At 56.5% G+C, this 17,008-nt stretch overlaps 2 protein-coding genes across 2 annotated transcripts in view; both read left to right on the top strand.

The window, feature by feature from the left end:
• LOC111161403 (spectrin beta, non-erythrocytic 4) overlaps positions 1 to 14,078 on the top strand; it is a 68,708-nt gene extending 54,630 nt beyond the window's left edge. The window contains exons 22-35 of the mRNA XM_022525019.1: positions 448 to 726; positions 818 to 948; positions 1,774 to 1,978; positions 2,332 to 2,739; positions 3,657 to 3,901; positions 6,374 to 6,512; positions 6,609 to 6,693; positions 7,054 to 7,250; positions 8,068 to 8,687; positions 9,368 to 9,437; positions 10,044 to 10,336; positions 11,475 to 11,648; positions 11,795 to 11,837; positions 13,018 to 14,078. Coding sequence (XP_022380727.1) covers positions 448 to 726; positions 818 to 948; positions 1,774 to 1,978; positions 2,332 to 2,739; positions 3,657 to 3,901; positions 6,374 to 6,512; positions 6,609 to 6,693; positions 7,054 to 7,250; positions 8,068 to 8,687; positions 9,368 to 9,437; positions 10,044 to 10,336; positions 11,475 to 11,648; positions 11,795 to 11,837; positions 13,018 to 13,176 — 3,048 coding nt within the window. The 3' untranslated portion in view covers positions 13,177 to 14,078. The remainder of the gene's footprint in view (positions 1 to 447; positions 727 to 817; positions 949 to 1,773; positions 1,979 to 2,331; positions 2,740 to 3,656; positions 3,902 to 6,373; positions 6,513 to 6,608; positions 6,694 to 7,053; positions 7,251 to 8,067; positions 8,688 to 9,367; positions 9,438 to 10,043; positions 10,337 to 11,474; positions 11,649 to 11,794; positions 11,838 to 13,017) is intronic.
• Positions 14,079 to 14,476: 398 nt separating this feature from the next.
• The window catches only part of LOC111161530 (SH3KBP1 binding protein 1), an 11,394-nt gene continuing 8,862 nt past the window's right edge, over positions 14,477 to 17,008 (top strand). Inside the window, exons 1-6 of the mRNA XM_022525257.1 lie at positions 14,477 to 14,587; positions 14,797 to 14,850; positions 14,999 to 15,044; positions 15,154 to 15,227; positions 15,558 to 15,616; positions 15,837 to 15,917. Coding sequence (XP_022380965.1) covers positions 14,502 to 14,587; positions 14,797 to 14,850; positions 14,999 to 15,044; positions 15,154 to 15,227; positions 15,558 to 15,616; positions 15,837 to 15,917 — 400 coding nt within the window. The 5' untranslated portion in view covers positions 14,477 to 14,501. The remainder of the gene's footprint in view (positions 14,588 to 14,796; positions 14,851 to 14,998; positions 15,045 to 15,153; positions 15,228 to 15,557; positions 15,617 to 15,836; positions 15,918 to 17,008) is intronic.

The raw sequence follows: 17,008 nt of genomic DNA on the forward strand, positions 1-17,008 counted from the left end.
GCACGTTGTACCCGCGCGTGAACGTGTTGAACTGTACCCCCGAAGACGTGCACACCTCACTGCACGGGAGATACACGCGCACTGCCCCCCAGCAGCCTGATTCTCAGTCCTTTCAGCCATTAGAGGGTATCTTACACCACCAGGCATCTTGGTTGAGAGCACAGTGTCTGGAGCCTGCTTGCTGTGTTCAAATCCTGTCCTCCCCTTACTAACTGCTTGTTCCCAGGCGATGAACTGTTGCTCTCCGTATCCGTTTTGCCACCTGCAGCAGGGGTTTGTGAGTGAGCTAGGAACAGCGAACTGCCTTGGTGGTGCCTGCTGCATCGGGGCGATCAGTGGCGGGTTCCCTTGGTGGAATATGCCAGTCTCCGAGGCGCACGAGGGCTACCCTGATCCCCGGGGCCTCGGAATGCTCCTCTCCACCACACCCCCACCTCCCGTCCCCAGGGCCTGCGGCGGGAGATCCAGGCGCACGGGCCACGGCTGGAGGAGGTGCTGGAGCGCGCGGGCGCGCTGGCATCGCTGCGCAGCCCCGAGGCTGAGGCCGTGCGTCGCGGCCAGGAGCAGCTGCAGGGCGCCTGGGCCGGACTGCGGGAGGCGGCCGAGCGGCGGCAGCAGGTGCTGGACGCCGCCTTCCAGGTGGAGCAGTACTACTTCGACGTGGCCGAGGTGGAGGCGTGGCTGGGCGAGCAGGAGCTGCTCATGATGAGTGAGGACAAGGGCAAGGTGCGCCCGGGCTGGGGGTGTGGGGGGCCTAGGGGCGCTGGAGCCGGGGGCCGGCCGCTGCCGCCTCATCGCGGGCGCCGTGTGCCCCCAGGACGAACAGAGCACCCTGCAGCTGCTCAAGAAGCACCTGCAGCTGGAGCAGGGCGTGGAGAACTACGAGGAAAGCATCGCGCAGCTGTCGCGCCAGTGCCGGGCGCTGTTGGAGATGGGGCACCCGGACAGGTGGGCGGGTGGGGAGGAGGGATTGGGGCCAGGCAGAGGCAGGGCCAGTTCTTAAGGAAGGGTCGGGAAGGATCTGAAGCTTCACTATTGGAAATTGGGAAACGCCCCAATTGGACGTTGGAGTGGGAGGGGCGCTCACCGCCAGGAGCTGGAGCCCTGGGATTTCAGCATGTGGGTGGGGCTGCGAATGGAGGGGCGGTGCCCAGGGATGCTGAGAGGATGGGACCAGGGGTATGGGGAGATGATGTCTCAGACTGAGGAGAGAAGGAAGAGCTCAGGACAGGGAAGGGTCCTTTCCTATGCAGTGTCTGGGAGGACGGAAAAGCTGGGAGTGCTGTGATTGGGCATAGCCGGATACCTTCTAGTATGGGGCCGCCCTGAGGCCAGGAGTAGGGGCCATATCTGGGAGTCCTGGGCTAGGGGTGAGACCTGAGAGGGGGCACAGGGCTAGACCTCTGTCCTCCAAAGCCAGGAGATGGCCTGGAGCTGAGATGGGCTGGCTGGGGACCCAAGTAGGGAGTCAGCAGCCCCACCCAGGCCACTGGAGGGGTAGGGAATGGGACACAGAGAGACTGGGGGAAGAGGGAGCCTTGAACTTGTCAAGCTTAGGGAAGCAAAGTTTTCCCAGAGTGCTCAGCTGCAAGTATTGGGTTCACTGAATCAAAGCCTTGCAGAAAACAGAGGCCCCCATGAAGGAGTCTGAACTGAAGGATGAGAGGACAGACACACAGCCTTACCCCAACAGGGGGTGTCCGGGGGGGGGTCTCAGCTCTGTGCTGGAAGTCTCAGGGGGCTCCATCCCTGCCCCTCCCTGTCCCCCATCAGCGAGCAGATCAGCCGCCGGCAGTCTCAGGTGGACCGTCTGTACGTGGCGCTCAAGGAGCTGGGGGAGGAGCGCAGGGTGGGCCTGGAACAGCAGTATTGGCTCTACCAGCTCAGCCGGCAGGTGGACGAGCTCGAGCACTGGATCGCGGAGAAGGAGGTGGTGGCCGGCTCGCCCGAGCTTGGCCAGGACTTTGAGCATGTCACGGTGAGCTTCGCCGGTAATAATATTAATACCAGTGGCTACTGCATATGCAATGAAGCTTCTCTGGGCCTCAGTTTCCCCAGCCATAATGTGAGGATAATAACAGCCCCCACCTCCTGGCTCTTCTGGGAGCCCCAAGATTCGCCATAGTTTGAAGTGTTTAGGAAGTGTTAGTTACTATCATGTGCTTATTTTTCTTGTTACTGTTATAGCTACAGCGGGAGCACTTCCCTTTATATCGAGACCGCCATGGTCAGCATGATTATTATTACTCTTACCTGCTACAAAATGGCAGGCTGGAGGGGGCTTGGGTGCACAGGACCTTTGCCCATGCCGTGTACCCCGGGGGGGGGCAGGTGCTGCAGGAGAAATTCTCAGAGTTCGCCAATGAGACGGGCACCGCAGGGCGGGAGCGGCTGGCGGCCGTGAACCAGATGGTGGATGAGCTGATCGAGTGCGGCCACACGGCGGCAGCCACCATGGCCGAGTGGAAGGACGGGCTGAACGAGGCCTGGGCCGAGCTGCTGGAGCTTATGGGCACTCGGGCCCAGCTGCTGGCCGCCTCTCGGGAGCTGCATAAGTTCTTCAGCGATGCCCGAGAGCTGCAGGGACAGATCGAGGAAAAGCGGAGGCGGCTGCCCCGTCTGACTGCTCCGCCTGAGCCGAGACCCAGTGCCAGCTCCATGCAGCGGACCCTGCGCGCTTTTGAGCATGATCTGCAGCTCCTCGTGTCCCAGGGGGGGTGCCGGGGGCCGGGGGGGGAGGTGGGAGGGCCTGGGTGGCATGGCCAAGGGGTGCTGGGCAACAGAGCAGATGGAATTTAGACAGTGGAGCAGGTGAAAACAGACCAGAGAACAGGCAGAAGCGAGATGATGGGGCAGGTAGAAAACCCACTGATTGCATGGTGCCCAAAAGTCAGACAGTGTCCGGAAAATGTGGCTGAGTATGTCTGATAGAAATGGGACACTGTTTCCAGTGGAGACTGGGCAGGGCTTCTCCCAGAAACTGTGAAGGGAATCTTATCCAAATCCAGATGGAGAGCCTAAAGGAAATTTCGGAAGCTTCAGAGACACGTGGCGGTGGGGCACATAGAGATTAGATAGCAGGTCTCTGATGGAAATGATATGATCTTCCTGCAAGAAATTCGATGGGGGTGGATTTTAATGGACATGGTAAGAGAGCCAAAAGAAATCGGGCTGTGAATCTGACAGGAGTCGGGAGGCGGATCTGAGAAATCAGATGGAAAGGAGGCTGTGGGCCGGAATAGAGCTCCCATGGCCCAACCAGGGAAATTGGGCTGCGGGTCCAGCAGAAAGCAGAAAACGGGACAATCATCTTTATGGGAACCATCCACCTGACTGTTAGGAATCGGGCAGAGAGACTGACAGGGATTAGGTGGCGGGTCTCATAGAAAGAGGACGGTCACTCCAAAAGAAATAAGGCAGTTGAACCAGTGAGCAATGGGTCTGCTAGAACCCACGTGGTACAACCAACAAATTGAGCCGGGGACCCAACAGGAACTGAGTAGCCATTTTGAAGGGAACTGGGCAGTAGATAGCGGTAAGAGAGAGACTCAGCTGTGGGATCACGAGGCTCCCCGCACCCAGCCAGCCAATGGGGGAAGGAGGGCGGAGCCCGGACCCTACGGAGGGGCTGGGGCTGGACCTGGCTTGCCCAGCAGGTGCGGCAGCTCCAAGAGGGGGCAGCCCAGCTGCGGACGGTGTACGCGGGGGAGCACGCGGAGGCCATTGCCAGCCGGGAACAGGAGGTGCTGCAGGGCTGGAAGGAGCTGCTGGCCGCCTGTGAGGACGCCCGCCTGCACGTCAGCTCCACGGCCGACGCCCTGCGATTCCACAGCCAGGCCCGTGACCTTCTTTCCTGGATGGACGGCATCGCCAGCCAGATCGGATCAGCCGACAAACCCAGGTGCCCCTCCCCCCACCGCGGGCTTCCTACCTGCCACCCCCCAGCCTGTCAACCGTCCCCTGCCCATAAGAAATCACAACAGCCAACACCTGGGGGGCCCCTGGAGGGCACCTGGGGGGGGCAGGCACTGTACTAAATGCTTCATGTGTATTAGGACCCCTTGTCACGCCTGGCCCCGGCGACTCACAGCATAAGGTGTCCTCCTGCTTTCTGGCCTTCCCAGATGCCCTGCACTGCCCTCCCCGTGGGAGGGGGCTGAACTTGGGATAGGGACAGCGACGTGTGGGGCTGTTATTTGTGGGTTAACCTAGCCAGTAGTGGGCACGGACTTATTGCTGATGTGACAGTCTGATGTGAACTGTCCCACAGTGATGGGGACCCAGGGTCTTTCCATTACTTGGCCCTGGGAGTGACATTCAGCTACAGCGGAGGAAAAGATCATGTGGGAGCTTTCTGGGACTAAACCTACACCCACATTCTGTCAGCCTGGTAACCCTAACCTGTCTGCCTGCGGGGCTGGGGAACATAGGCCAGTGGTGTGTCTGGGAAGACAGGAAATTTCGAGAGTGGTGGACACAGAGTGTTATTTCCATGACTGTGGGGACTTGGCTGAGTTCATTTACTCAGCAAATACTTACCAAATGCCCGCCCTGTGCTAGACGGGGAGCAAGGCCCAGCTGCTGTCCTGGTTCAGCTTACATTCTGCAGGGTGGGCACAAGTAACCCATAAATTGAAAAGCAACTAACATTATTTCAGACAGCAATAAGTGCTCTGAAGGCAAATAAAGCAAAGGGGATGTGGGGCTCGTGGGCAAGGCCTCTCCGAGGATGGGATGTGGGCATGGAAACCTTGATGAAGTGATGGTGAGTTGGGTAAAGTTTTGGGGGAAGGGCTTTCCAGGTGGAGGGACCAACGAGTGCAAAGACCCTGAGGTACATTGTGGTCATGCGTGCTTGAGGAAGAGCCAGACCATCCTTTTGGTTGTATGGAGTGAGTGAGGTGGGGGGCTTAGCATAAGGTCACGCCAGATGCCTTGTGGGAAGAGTATGGTGAGAAAAGGGTAGAAACAGGTGGACCAGCCAGGAGGCCATTGCTATAATCCTGGTGAGAGGTGGGGTGGCTTGTGGCTTGGTGCAGTCTGATGGTTGTAGAGAGAGGGAGAAGTGATTCATTTTAGGAATTAACATCTTTTCATTTTGAAAAACTTCAAATATACCCAGAAGTAGCAAGAACAGTAGAATGACAGCCCCTACCCCTACATGCAGAGTAAACATCCGTCAATATCTGGTCCTTCCTCTTTCATCCGTATCCTCCCCGACTCCCCGCCACCCCTCGCTGAGTTCTTTTAAAACAAAACCTCAGGTTTCACATCATTTCACAGGGTCCTTTAACGTTATAAATATACGGTGTGACTGGTGGATTAGCTTCAGGGGCTGAGAGAAAAAAAGAAAAGACGAGTTATGGATGAATGACGGGTGAATTTACTGAGCTGGAGAATTTCAGGGGAGGGCACTTTGAGGAAATAGGAGAGAATCAGAGAGATCATCCTAGACATACCAAGGCTTAGGTAGGCATCTTATAATGCGGGACCTTCAGAAATAAGTTTGAATCAAAAAAAAAAAAAAGAAGTTTGGACATAGTAAGACTTATAAAGCTATATTTGCTGACTGGTGGAACCTTCAGGAATTTTGGATTTGTTTCGGACACATGAGAGCTCAGAACAGTCCAGTGGTTATGTAACACAAGCCACATATGTGAGCCACGTAGAGAATTTAAGATTTTCTTGTAACCACATCAAAAAAAGGGTACAAAGAAGCAAGCAAAAATTAATTTTAGCACTTCATTTTATTTAACCCTGTAAGCCCCAAGTATGATCACTTCAACATATAGTCAAAATTCAGATTATTGAGAGGTGCCTGCCTGGCTCAGTCAGTAGAGCATGTGACTCACCCTTGATTTTGGGGTCATGAGTTCAAGCCTCACGCTGCGGGTAGAGCTTACTTTATGAAAAATTAAAAATATTAAAAAAAAACATAAAAGTATTGAGATATTTTACAGTCCTCAAAATTCGGTGTGTGCTCTACATTTCCACACATCTCAGTTCAGACCAGCCACACTTCCAGGGCTGGGTTGCTTACCCGTGTCTAGTGGCGACCTAGCGTTTGGTTAGCACAGACGTGGAATGCTCAGATCACTGACTGGTCTTCAGAGGCATAGCTTCAAAAAAATGAGAACAAAAATGGACCTTGAAGTCTGAGGTTAGAATCATCAAAGTGTGACATTCTAGCACCTCAGCAAAAGTTGGAATCCCTGAGAACCTGGTCCGAGAAGGTGGGTGTCCTGTCCTAAGACGCTCAGGGAATTGGGCTCCCCGGAAGTTGCATCTGTCATGGCGGCCGGGGGCGGCTACCTGAGACTCAGATTCCCCCCCCCCCCCCCCCCCCCCACCACCACCACCACCACCACCACAGGGATGTGTCTTCAGTGGAGGTGCTCATGAACTACCACCAGGGCCTGAAGACGGAGCTGGAGGCCCGGGTGCCCGAGCTGACAGCCTGCCAGGAGCTCGGGCGCTCTCTGCTGCTCAACAAGAGTGCCATGGCTGATGAGGTGGGCAGGGACGCTGGGGGGTCCCCCTCTGCCCTCCGTGCCCATTGCTGTGGGAGCCCCCCCTTGACACCTTTCCTACCCATGCGCCACTCGCAGATCCAGGCACAGCTGGACAAGCTGGGAACCAGAAAGGAAGAGGTGTCAGACAAGTGGGACCGCCATTGGGAATGGCTGCAGCAGAGTGAGTGGGGACCCGGACACACGGGGCTCAAGGGCACAGGGACACGCTCCATCCAGCGTGTTTGGAAAGGCCTAGAGGGTGACACAGCCTGCTTTGCACGCCACTTGTTGGTGCCCCACCGCAAACATGAAGGCCTGGGAGAATGGACAGGAGGAACGCCTTGCCATTAAATACCTAGAGGCAGACACCTAGGGGAGAAGCCAGTGCCCTCAGAAATCCCCCCAGCCCGCCCTCAGTCCTGCAGAACCCAGAATGGCCAGGGCTGGGATACAGAAAGCCAGAGGGTGTGGAGGGCGAGAGAAGACAGCCAGCGCCCTGTGAAGGGCCCCCATCACTCTTACCCCTGATGTCTCCCCTCAGTGCTGGAAGTGCACCAATTTGCCCAGGAGGCCGTGGTGGCCGATGCCTGGCTGACAGCCCAAGAGCCAATCCTGCAGAGCCGGGAGCTGGGCAGCAGCGTGGATGAGGTGGAACAGCTTATCCGGAGACACGAGGCCTTCCGCAAAGCGGCTGCCGCCTGGGAAGAAAGGTTCAGCTCCCTGCGGCGCCTGACCACGGTCAGCACCCCAGATCCTGCCCCAGCCACCCCCACACCCATCCCTCTATGTGTGACTCGGCACTGGTTTGAGGCTGAGACAGATTCTTACTGGGCTCCCGGTCCAGCAGGGGAAGGGGGAACACCCTTGTCACCAGACAGTGACAGCCCAGGGCTGGGATGGGGGAAACAGGGGGCTGTGGGAGCCCAGAAGCATTTGTCTTGGTTTGGGGAGCTCTGATCTGAGACTTGAAGAATGAGAGGAGGTCCTGGGTTGGGGGGACATTCAGGAAGGAGGTGATGGAGTCAGAAAGGCACCTAGAGAAAGTGATGATTTAGGCTTAGGCGATTTTTTTTTTTTAAAGATTTTATTTATTTGACACAGACACAGCAAAAGAGGGAACACAAGCAGGGGGAGGGGAGTGGGAGAGGGAGAAGCAGGCTTCCTGTATTTGACAGATCACAAGTAGGCAGAGAGAGAGAGAGAGCGAGAGAGGAGGAAGCAGGCTCTCTGATGAGGAAAGAACCCAATGAGGGTTTGATTGCAGGACCCTGAGATCATGATCTGAGAAGGCGGCAGAGGCCTTAACCCACTGAGCCACCCAGGCACCCCGGATTTAGGCAATTCTTAAAAGAATACTATATGTCAAGGAAAATAGGAATTAAGTTCCCAGCAGGGAAAAAGCATGGGTTCAGGCCTGCACAACCTTACTTTTTCAGTAATAGAAACTACTAAACTGTGCAGGAAGGCAGACAACTCACAGGGGTCTTCCCAGACCACCCCCCCCCCTCAAAACACACACACGCCCCTCTACCTGACCCTGGCCCTCCGTTCCCAGATAGAGAAACTCAAGGCGGAGCAGAGCAAGCAGCCCCCCACCCCCCTGCTGGGGCGCAAGTTCTTTGGAGACCCCACGGAACTGGCGGCCAAAGCAGCGCCCCTCCTGCGGCCAGGGGGCTACGAGAGGGGCTTGGAGCCCCTGGCTCGCCGGGCCTCGGACACACTGTCGGCGGAGGTGCGGACCCGCGTGGGGTACGTGCGCCAGGAGCTCAAGCCTGAGCGCCTCCAGCCGCGCATCGACCGGCTGCCGGAGATCCCGGGGAGGGTGGAGCCCCCGGCCCCGCCGTCGGTACCAGAGGATGTGGCGGAGACCCCGGGGACCCTCCCGGTGGCGGAGCAGGTCCGGCCGCGGCCAGAGCGCCAGGAGTCAGCTGATCGCGCTGAGGAACTGCCTAGGAGGCGGCGACCGGAGCGACAGGACACCGCCGATCAATCCGAGGAGGCTGCGCGGAGGCGTCGGCCAGAGCGGCAGGAGTCTGCGGAGCACGAGGCGGCACACAGCCTCACCCTGGGCCGCTACGAGCAGATGGAGCGGCGGCGCGAGCGGCGAGAGAGGCGGTTGGAGAGGCAGGAGTCCAGCGAGCAGGAGATGCCAGCCAGAGGAGAGCTGGCCAAGGGGTGAGGCCCCCGTGTGCCCCGGGGAGTGAGGGAAAGGGGATGCAGAGTACCTGGAGCCACGCAGGCCCAATGGACAGGGCTTACAAGGCTCAGAACTGCTTCAGATACTGTCATGGTACGCGTTTTGCAGAGGGGTAAGCTGGGGCTGAAAGGGGTTAGGAGAGGTGCCCCTTGTCTCACAGCTAGGTGGCCTGGGCAGGAATTTTGTCCTCTCTGCACCTCAGTTTCTCTACTGGGCTAGTGGTGGGACCATCTTCTCCCTGAGCAGAGATAAGACCCTTTATTGTAGTCTTTCTCAATAGGGAGCTGCTGTCATCTCCATTTTGTGGAGGCTCAGAAAGGCCAAATCACTCAGTTTGGGTGAAGCAGGACTGGAACCCAGGCCTTTCAGACCTCAGTGTTAACCAGTGTGAGGAGCGGATTGAGCCAACCGGCTGTGTCCCCAGAAAGAGGCATTTGGTCAGATATGTTTTGGAGACAATGACTTCTTGACTCCTTTTTAATTTTGTATATCATGAGCAGTTGCCAGACATGGCCCAATTATCTATGGTGTACATCTCAGAAAGGCAGCTTGCCCAAGCGACCAGGGGCCTTGCATCTCAGGCGCCTCCAGCCAACCAGGCCGGTCCCTGGGAGAGGGCATCCCAGTTCCATTGGGTCTTTTGGCCTCCCCCTCCCAGGAAGGCCACCCTAGCTGACATTGTGGAGCAGCTGCAGGAGAAAGAAGCAGGCCCAGGGCTCCCTGTTGGGGTAAGTTGAGCCTCAGGATGGGGGGCAGGGGCATGGGGAACCCTCTCCACCCACCAGCAGGCATCAGGTCCCAGAAGCACCAATGCCTAGACCTGCTTTCCCCAAATCTGAGCCCTGCAGAGATTCTCAGGGGATGATGGGGAGATCCCCCAGATGCCTCCCACAATCTGAAAATTTCTCCTTTAGAAAGAGAAGGCAAGCAGCCTAAGGAGACTCCTACCCCCCTCTACACACAGACAGACTGCACACTCTTCCCACATCTCTTCTGGGGTCTCAGATATCGTCACAGACAGACAGACAGACAGACACACACACACAAGTCCCAGATTCTTCCTACAGACAACTGGGACACCAACCTCCTCGCATCCCCACTTCTGTAGATCTAGTGCTTTCCTCCCCAACCTTGAGAGCGATTCCAAATCTAGGAGTCCTGACAGTCTCACTCCCAACACCGGTGGGGCCCCTAAAAGTTAAGCCTCCAGACTTGAGGTCCTCCCATACTCGCCTCCAAGACAGATGGGACCCCTAGACCCATGAATCCCCCTGAGAGATGGCCCCAACAGCCCCCCTATGGACAGCACCCCTCTTCCCCCTCCCTTCACACAGCCGTCGCTGCCTCAGCCTCGCGAGCTTCCCCCAGGCCGCCTGCCCAACGGGCTTGAGCCGCCCGAGCGGACACCTCGGCCGGACCGGCCGCGGGCGCGCGACCGGCCCAAGCCGCGACGGCGGCCGCGGCCCAGAGAGGGTGGTGAGGGCGGGGGAAGCCGGCGCTCGCGCTCCGCCCCGGCCCAGGGCGGCTCCGCCCCCGCGCCTCCGCCACCGCCCACTCACACAGTGCAGCACGAGGGCTTCCTGCTGCGCAAGCGCGAGCTCGACGCTAACCGCAAGTCGTCCAACCGGTGAGCGTGTGGGCGGGGTTTTGGAAGGCGGGTCCCAAGCTCAGAGTATCCAATAAGTGACTAGATGGGGCCTTGAGGAGGGGGGTGGTACTAAACTTCAGGGAATCCAACGGGTGGTGGGAGTAGGAGGGGCCTCAAGGGGGCGGGGTTAACACCAAACGCTCAAATCTATAAATTGGAGGCGCGGGACCTAAACTTAGTGTGTCCAGTGGGCGAGGAGGTGGAGCTTAGGTGGGAGCTGGATCGGAAGGAAACGTTCCGAGTGCAAATGAGCTGCAATCCAAACTCATAGCAATAAATTCAGGAGTTATCTAGAAATTAGAGAAAGTTGGATTATGGGGTCCAGTCTACATAGTTCCAATGGCTTGTGAGGTGGAGCCTGGAGAGGTCATCCAACCAATGAATGGGGTGGGGCCACCCTCGAAATTTCAAATTGTTGGAGTGGGCGGAAAAGGTCTGAAAAGGGGCAGAGCCCGAGGTCTGGGGCACATGTAGATATCCAAAGAGCCCAGCTCATGTTTGTCCAAGCCTTTTAATTGGGAGGCAGAATCTGGGGAGAGGTGCAGCCAAAATGGGAAGCGCTGACCAACGAGCAGATGGAGGCCTAGATATATGTGAAATGGAAGGAACAGGTTGAAATTTTGCCATGAGGCAGTCTTTCTTCCTTGCGGCAAGGCCAAGGTGGTAATAGAGGCACCTTCGGTGTATTTCACTCTCGAGAGACTCCCTCCTCCGCTGAGGTCTTGGCTCAACAGGGAGACAGGAATTCCTCATTCCAGACACTGGACCAATAGATCTCCTTTCAGGGGATTCCATGGTGGCAGGGAGGAGAGGCAAGGAACATGCCCAAGCGAAGGCTTATGGAGAAGATAGCTAAAGTCTTGTCTTTGGGAAATTTCAGCATGGGGTAGGGGGGGCGGATATGGAAGGGCTACCCCAGCAGGCTTGGAACCAGGAGTCTTAGATTCTCCCCTCAGCTCAGGAACAGACATAGGAATAGATCCCAGACATAGGGCCCGACTAAGACAAAGGCCCAGAGCAAGGAAGGGTCAGGCCTTTTCAGCCATGAAGTGTGTTAACGAAGAGTTCCCAGGCAGAGTGCTGTGACTCTGCCTTGAGCCCCATATCGTCGCCCCAGGTCGTGGGTGAGCCTGTACTGCGTGCTCAGCAAGGGGGAGCTGGGCTTCTACAAGGACGCCAAGGGCCCGGCGTCTGGGGGCACACACGGCGGGGAGCCACTGCTCAGCCTGCACAAGGCCACCAGTGAGGTGGCTAGTGACTACAAGAAAAAGAAGCACGTCTTCAAGCTCCAGTGAGCCCCCCAATGGGCAGGAGGGAGGGATCTGAGGCCCAACTTCCCCCTCCCAGCAATACCCTGCTCCCCTGGAGGCTAGCTGGTGGACGGGTGGGCTGGGCCCTTGCCCCAGATTCTCCAAGTCCTGTTGTCCCCTCCTACAGGACCCAGGATGGCAGTGAGTTTTTGCTCCAGGCTAAAGATGAGGTGAGATCTGGTCCTTTCTCTCCCCTATCTGGACCTCAAGAACTACCTGGTTAACTGGTTCCGGGCCCAGAGCAATGCAGCTGTGAGCCAGAAACACAAACCAGAGTCACCAGGCTGTGACGGGAAAGCCCACTGGGAGTGAGAACCCAGAGGAAGTTCCTAACCTATATAGGGAGGGGGAACAAGGAATGGGAAGGCTGCCTGGAGACCCCAGAACAAAGTCCAACCTCCTTGCCTCAGCCTCTGAGAGGACACCAGACAGATAAGAGGTGGGAGTTAGCTAAAAAGGGATGATATAAGCAGAGAGAACTGCCAAGGGCAGAGAACCAGAGGTGCAGAAATGCAAAGCATTAACTGTGCTGGTGAAGGGTTCAAAGAAGAAGGATCCCAGGAAGGTTCCCAGGGGCTGGATCTCACAGAGCATTGTGGGCCATTTGGAGGAGGTTGGAGTTTGTCCTAAGGGCACTGGGGAGCCATGGCAGAATTTTGAGCAAGATTGGGGAGGGGGTGGTGGAGTTTACAGTGATGTATAAGATCTCCCTGGTAATATGCAGGGTAGACTAGGGGAAGGGAGCCAGGACAGGGACCCACGTGGGGATGGCACAAGGCTGGACCCCAGCTGGCCTGTGGGAGGGGAGGAGTTGGCTGAGGATGAACCTTGGGACTGGGGCTAAGGAGTGAGGTCAGGGGAGGAGGAGCAGGCATGGCGGTGGTTTAAAGAGACGTTGAAAATAATAATGCTTGTTATTCATCCTTACAAGAAGCTCTGGGGTAGGCCTATATTCTCTCCATGCCTTCTTATTTTTAAAATGGGAATAAAAATAGTTTTCCATTCTAGGGTTCTTGTGAGAAGTAAGTAAGGTGATACATACAGAGCCACTTCTGTGGCCTGGTGAATGTCAGTGCTCTGGAAATGTCTGCTGATGTTACTGTTTTTTTGTTGTTTATCTCTATAGTGGGAATATAATTCTATTGCCTAAGATTAAGTGAATCAATCCACAGGAGCACTTAGAACAGAGCCTGGCACGTATTAAGGGCTATTGTAACTGTTTGCATTATTATGATTAACCGACGTAAGATTGGAAAACTGATGTTCAGAGGGCGGTCCCATTCCAGGCCCATCTATTACTCAGTCTCCCTTCTTCCAAGTCCGGACTCTGTGCCCTATTTCTCTCTCCAGGAGGAGATGAACGGCTGGCTGGAGGCTGTGGCCGCTTCCGTGGGAGAACACGCTGAGATCGCCCGCTGGGGACAGACACTACCCACCACGTCCTCCACAGACGAGGGCAACCCTAAGCGAGAGGCAGGGGAGCGCAGGGCCAGCGGACGCCGGAAGTGACTTCCCAGCCCCTGGGCCTGACACAATCCCCGCCCCTTCTCTCCGCACTATGGGCACAAAGACACTTTCTCTTCCGCAGGGGCGGGAGCCCCTAGTTCCACCGACACTGCGGACGGACGCGCCAAGATGGCCACTGGAAAGGAGGGGACTTCTGCACTCCAGGAAGTGGTGGGGGGATTGCTGTCCCTATAGCCATATCTCGGCCCCTTCCTGCTCGCCACCCCACCCCAGGTGCTGGGGCTCCATTATTTTTATGCAATAACTGAGTTGGGGGGGGGCGGGTAGAGGGGCCAGTTGAGCCAAGCCCCCTGCCCGGATCTCCGGATCCTGCCCCAAGAAGCTGGGGTGGTAGGGGCGATAATTCCTGCCCCCACCCTCCGCCCTAGGGATGGGCACGGGGCCGCTGGTGAGGTCCCCTGGACCATCCAGGGTGCTAGGAGGTGGGGAGGGGACGCCTCCTCCCCGCCTTTACCTCACTTCCAATGCTGCCTTGATCTCTGTCTGGGTAGGGGGAGTGCAGGGGCTTGGCCCCTGCACTCCGCCGTCTCAGAACCATGCGGTTAATTCCTGACTTAGTTTATTTTTGCAAAACGTCAACCTTCTCCTCCCCCGCCCCGCATCCGCGAAGGCTTTTAATGGGAGGGGCGTCAAAGCTCAAAACCGTCTTCCTCTCGCCTCCCCCCTCCAGCTGTAAAGGCCACTTGGTGAGGGGAGGGGCGAGGAGAAGCCCTCCCCCCGCCCCCCCCCCCGCATGCTTCTGGCAGGAGCACCTCCCTAGGGAGTGGGGGAACCAGGTTGTAGGCAGCCCCCATGGCCTCCTGGAGGAGCCGCTGGGGCCCGGGGGTGTGGGGCGGTGTGGCAGGCGCACACTGTATGTACCTATAATAAATCCTTTGGCTTTGACGGTCTATGCGGGTTTGTTCGCGTTTCATGGGCGGTGCCTGGGAGGTTGTGTGGGGCGGAGTGGAGGGGGCGGCGCAGGGAAAGACTGACTGCAGAGAACATTTAGATATCCTCTCCGTGTGTACTCATTTAGGGATCTAAACACAAGTCCCCGACGAAACACCTAGATTCGATTCTTAAAATGGGAACCAGAAGGATAGCGGAATGTAGCTAAACTTCCCCAAAGGGGCCTTGCGGTACGCCCCGTCCAGCACAGGAAAGGCGAGTCCCTTTAAGGAGGCGGAGAATTTAAAAGCGACGGGTGAGCTCTTTGTCCAATCGCCGGCGGCTCCGGAGTTTCCAGGCCAATGAGCAGGCGATGGGGGCGGGGCCCGAGTACAGACCCGGAAGCGGGTGCTGGCCGGCCGGCTCGCCCGGGGGCCATGGCAGCCACGGCTCCTGCAGCCGAGGGGGTCCCACGTCGGGGGACTCCCGGGGAGGTGATTCATCTGAACGTGGGAGGCAAGAGGTGAGTGTAGGAGATTCCTGAGACCCCTCAACCCGGGGGCGGAGAGCGGAATGGGAGTACCCACCTCTCCTGGGGGGAATACTTGTCCATCAGGGATTGCTCCGCCTCTTTCTGAAGGCGCGAGTGCCTGGACTGACGCCTTGGGGTAAGGAGCCGCATTCCTTACCCTTCCTCCAACCCCTCGCGTCTGCTTACTTTCCCTCGCTTAGATTCAGTACCTCTCGTCAGACTCTCACCTGGATCCCAGACTCCTTCTTCTCCAGGTGATCGGGAGAGTGAGTTTGGGGCGGGCTGTGGGTGGTCGGGAAGAAACAGTATGGGGAACCCTAATTCCCCCACTCACCCTCCCCACCGCCCCCCCCACACCCACACCGTGGCCGGTGACACCTGCTCTGTGTCCCCTCCCTGCAGTCTTCTGAGCGGACGCATCTCAACACTGAAAGATGAGACCGGAGCCGTGAGTAGGGCATAGACCTGAAACGGGGCAGCGTGGGTAGGAGGAGGGACAGGACACCCGCTCAAGTCGCGCTCTTTGCCCCATCCATTCTCTGCCTCCCTTCCCGCAGATCTTCATCGACAGGGACCCCACCGTCTTCGCCCCCATCCTCAACTTCCTGCGCACCAAAGAGTTGGACCCCAGGTTTGCATGGGGGCAAAGGGACCCCACCGTCGTCACCTTCTTCCCCTCAGAATGTTCACTTAAGCGCTTCCATCCTATTTAAATCGCGTCCTTAGAATTTACCCCAAACACACACACACACACACACACACACACACACACACACACACACACGCGGACACACACGCCCATTTTCATTGCCCATATATATCATCACGGCTTAGAATCTTGATCCAGTCAAAATTTGCTACCTCTTGGGATTCTCTGGGCAGTTTTGAAAACTTCCCTCTCAGAATTCACTACCCATTCCCACTCCCCAGACTCTGACTCTTAGTCAATTCTGCTACCCAGGGGTGTCCACGGTTCCAGCCTCCTCCACGAAGCCCAGTTCTATGGGCTCACTCCTCTGGGTAAGTGGGGACCCCATTAGATCCTCATTGCACAGAAAATGAGCCCCAGCTCTCCTGATGCTCCCTCTCCCCACTCTCCTGAAGGAAGGTTGGGTTAGAGCTGAGAGCACTGGAATTGGTCCTGGGTCTCAGGGGGAGTGGTGGAGAATGAGCTAGGGGAGAAGGATAGGATCTGCTTTAGTACTCTCCAAGTCCCAGCTTTTGAGTTATTCCGCCTCAGTTCGCCGCCTGCAACTGCGGGAGGAGTTGGACCGGTCTTCTTGTGGAAACGTACTCTTCAACGGTTACCTGCCTCCACCAGGTGGGCACAACTAAAGGATGGAGGGAAGGGAGGGTGGACTAAAGACTACATTTCCCATAAGGTCGCAGCCCTTGGGAGCCTGTGCTGGGAGCCCTGACACACTATGGGAATTGTAGTCCTATATCACAGGCCAGACTGATGGAAAGGAAGTAGGAAACAGCCTTTCCAGTGAGGCAGTGGAGTCCAACTAGCCCCACGGAGGCTCAGAAATATGCCTTAAATCTGAAGGGGGTTTCAGTCCAGGTTTGATTTCCCTGTGGGGAAGCTTAGGAAGGACTGGGGTCCTTTGCATGGAAGGGAGAAAAGGGAAGTTATTGGCTATAATCACCATGGGACCTTGGATCGGTTGCCCCACTGGGCATAGAAAATATGCCCCAGTGGTTATCAGGAACTGCAGTCCACTAGGTTTTGCTGATGAGTAGAAGGAACAAAATGGGGAAGTTTGATTTATGACTATTTCCCTAACCTCAGTCAATACCGACCTTCATGAAGTTTGCCAAATGCGAAGATCTCTTGTTTTTTTAACTTAGTTTTACTGTGTTGTTTTTAAAAAGTCATTGTTTAAAGTTTATTTATTGATTTAAGTAATCTTTACGCCCCACATGGGGCTCAGACTCACAAACCTGAGATCAAGAGTCCTATGCCCTCCCAGCTGAGCCAACCACAGTGCCTGGCACAAGAGTCATTTTACATAGGAGTTTTATATCACTGCCTTTATACCATGAATAAGTAAACGTGAAAATGAAACCCCCCCAAATACCAGTGTTGTGATGCTGTTGCCTGCCAAGAAGATAGGCTTCCATTTCTTTTTTTTTTTTAAGATTTTATTTATTTGACAGAAGGAGCAAATGAGAGAGACAGAGAGCAAGCACAAGCAGGGGGAGGGGCAGACTGCTTAACTGGCGGAGCCACCCAGGCGCCCTATGCTTCCATTTGTTAAAACAGATCAGCAATGGGGCGCCTGGGTGGCTCAGTGGGTTAAAGCCTCTGCCTTCGGCTCAGGTCATGATCCCAGGGTCCTGGGATCGAGCCCACATCAGGCTCTCTGCTCAGCAGGGAGCTTGCTTCCCTCTCTCTCTCTCTCTCTCTCT

This window comes from Enhydra lutris, unplaced genomic scaffold (genome assembly GCF_002288905.1).
Source record: "Enhydra lutris kenyoni isolate GAN:26980312 unplaced genomic scaffold, ASM228890v2 scaffoldscaffold85, whole genome shotgun sequence".
NCBI classification, from domain to species: domain Eukaryota; kingdom Metazoa; phylum Chordata; class Mammalia; order Carnivora; family Mustelidae; genus Enhydra; species Enhydra lutris.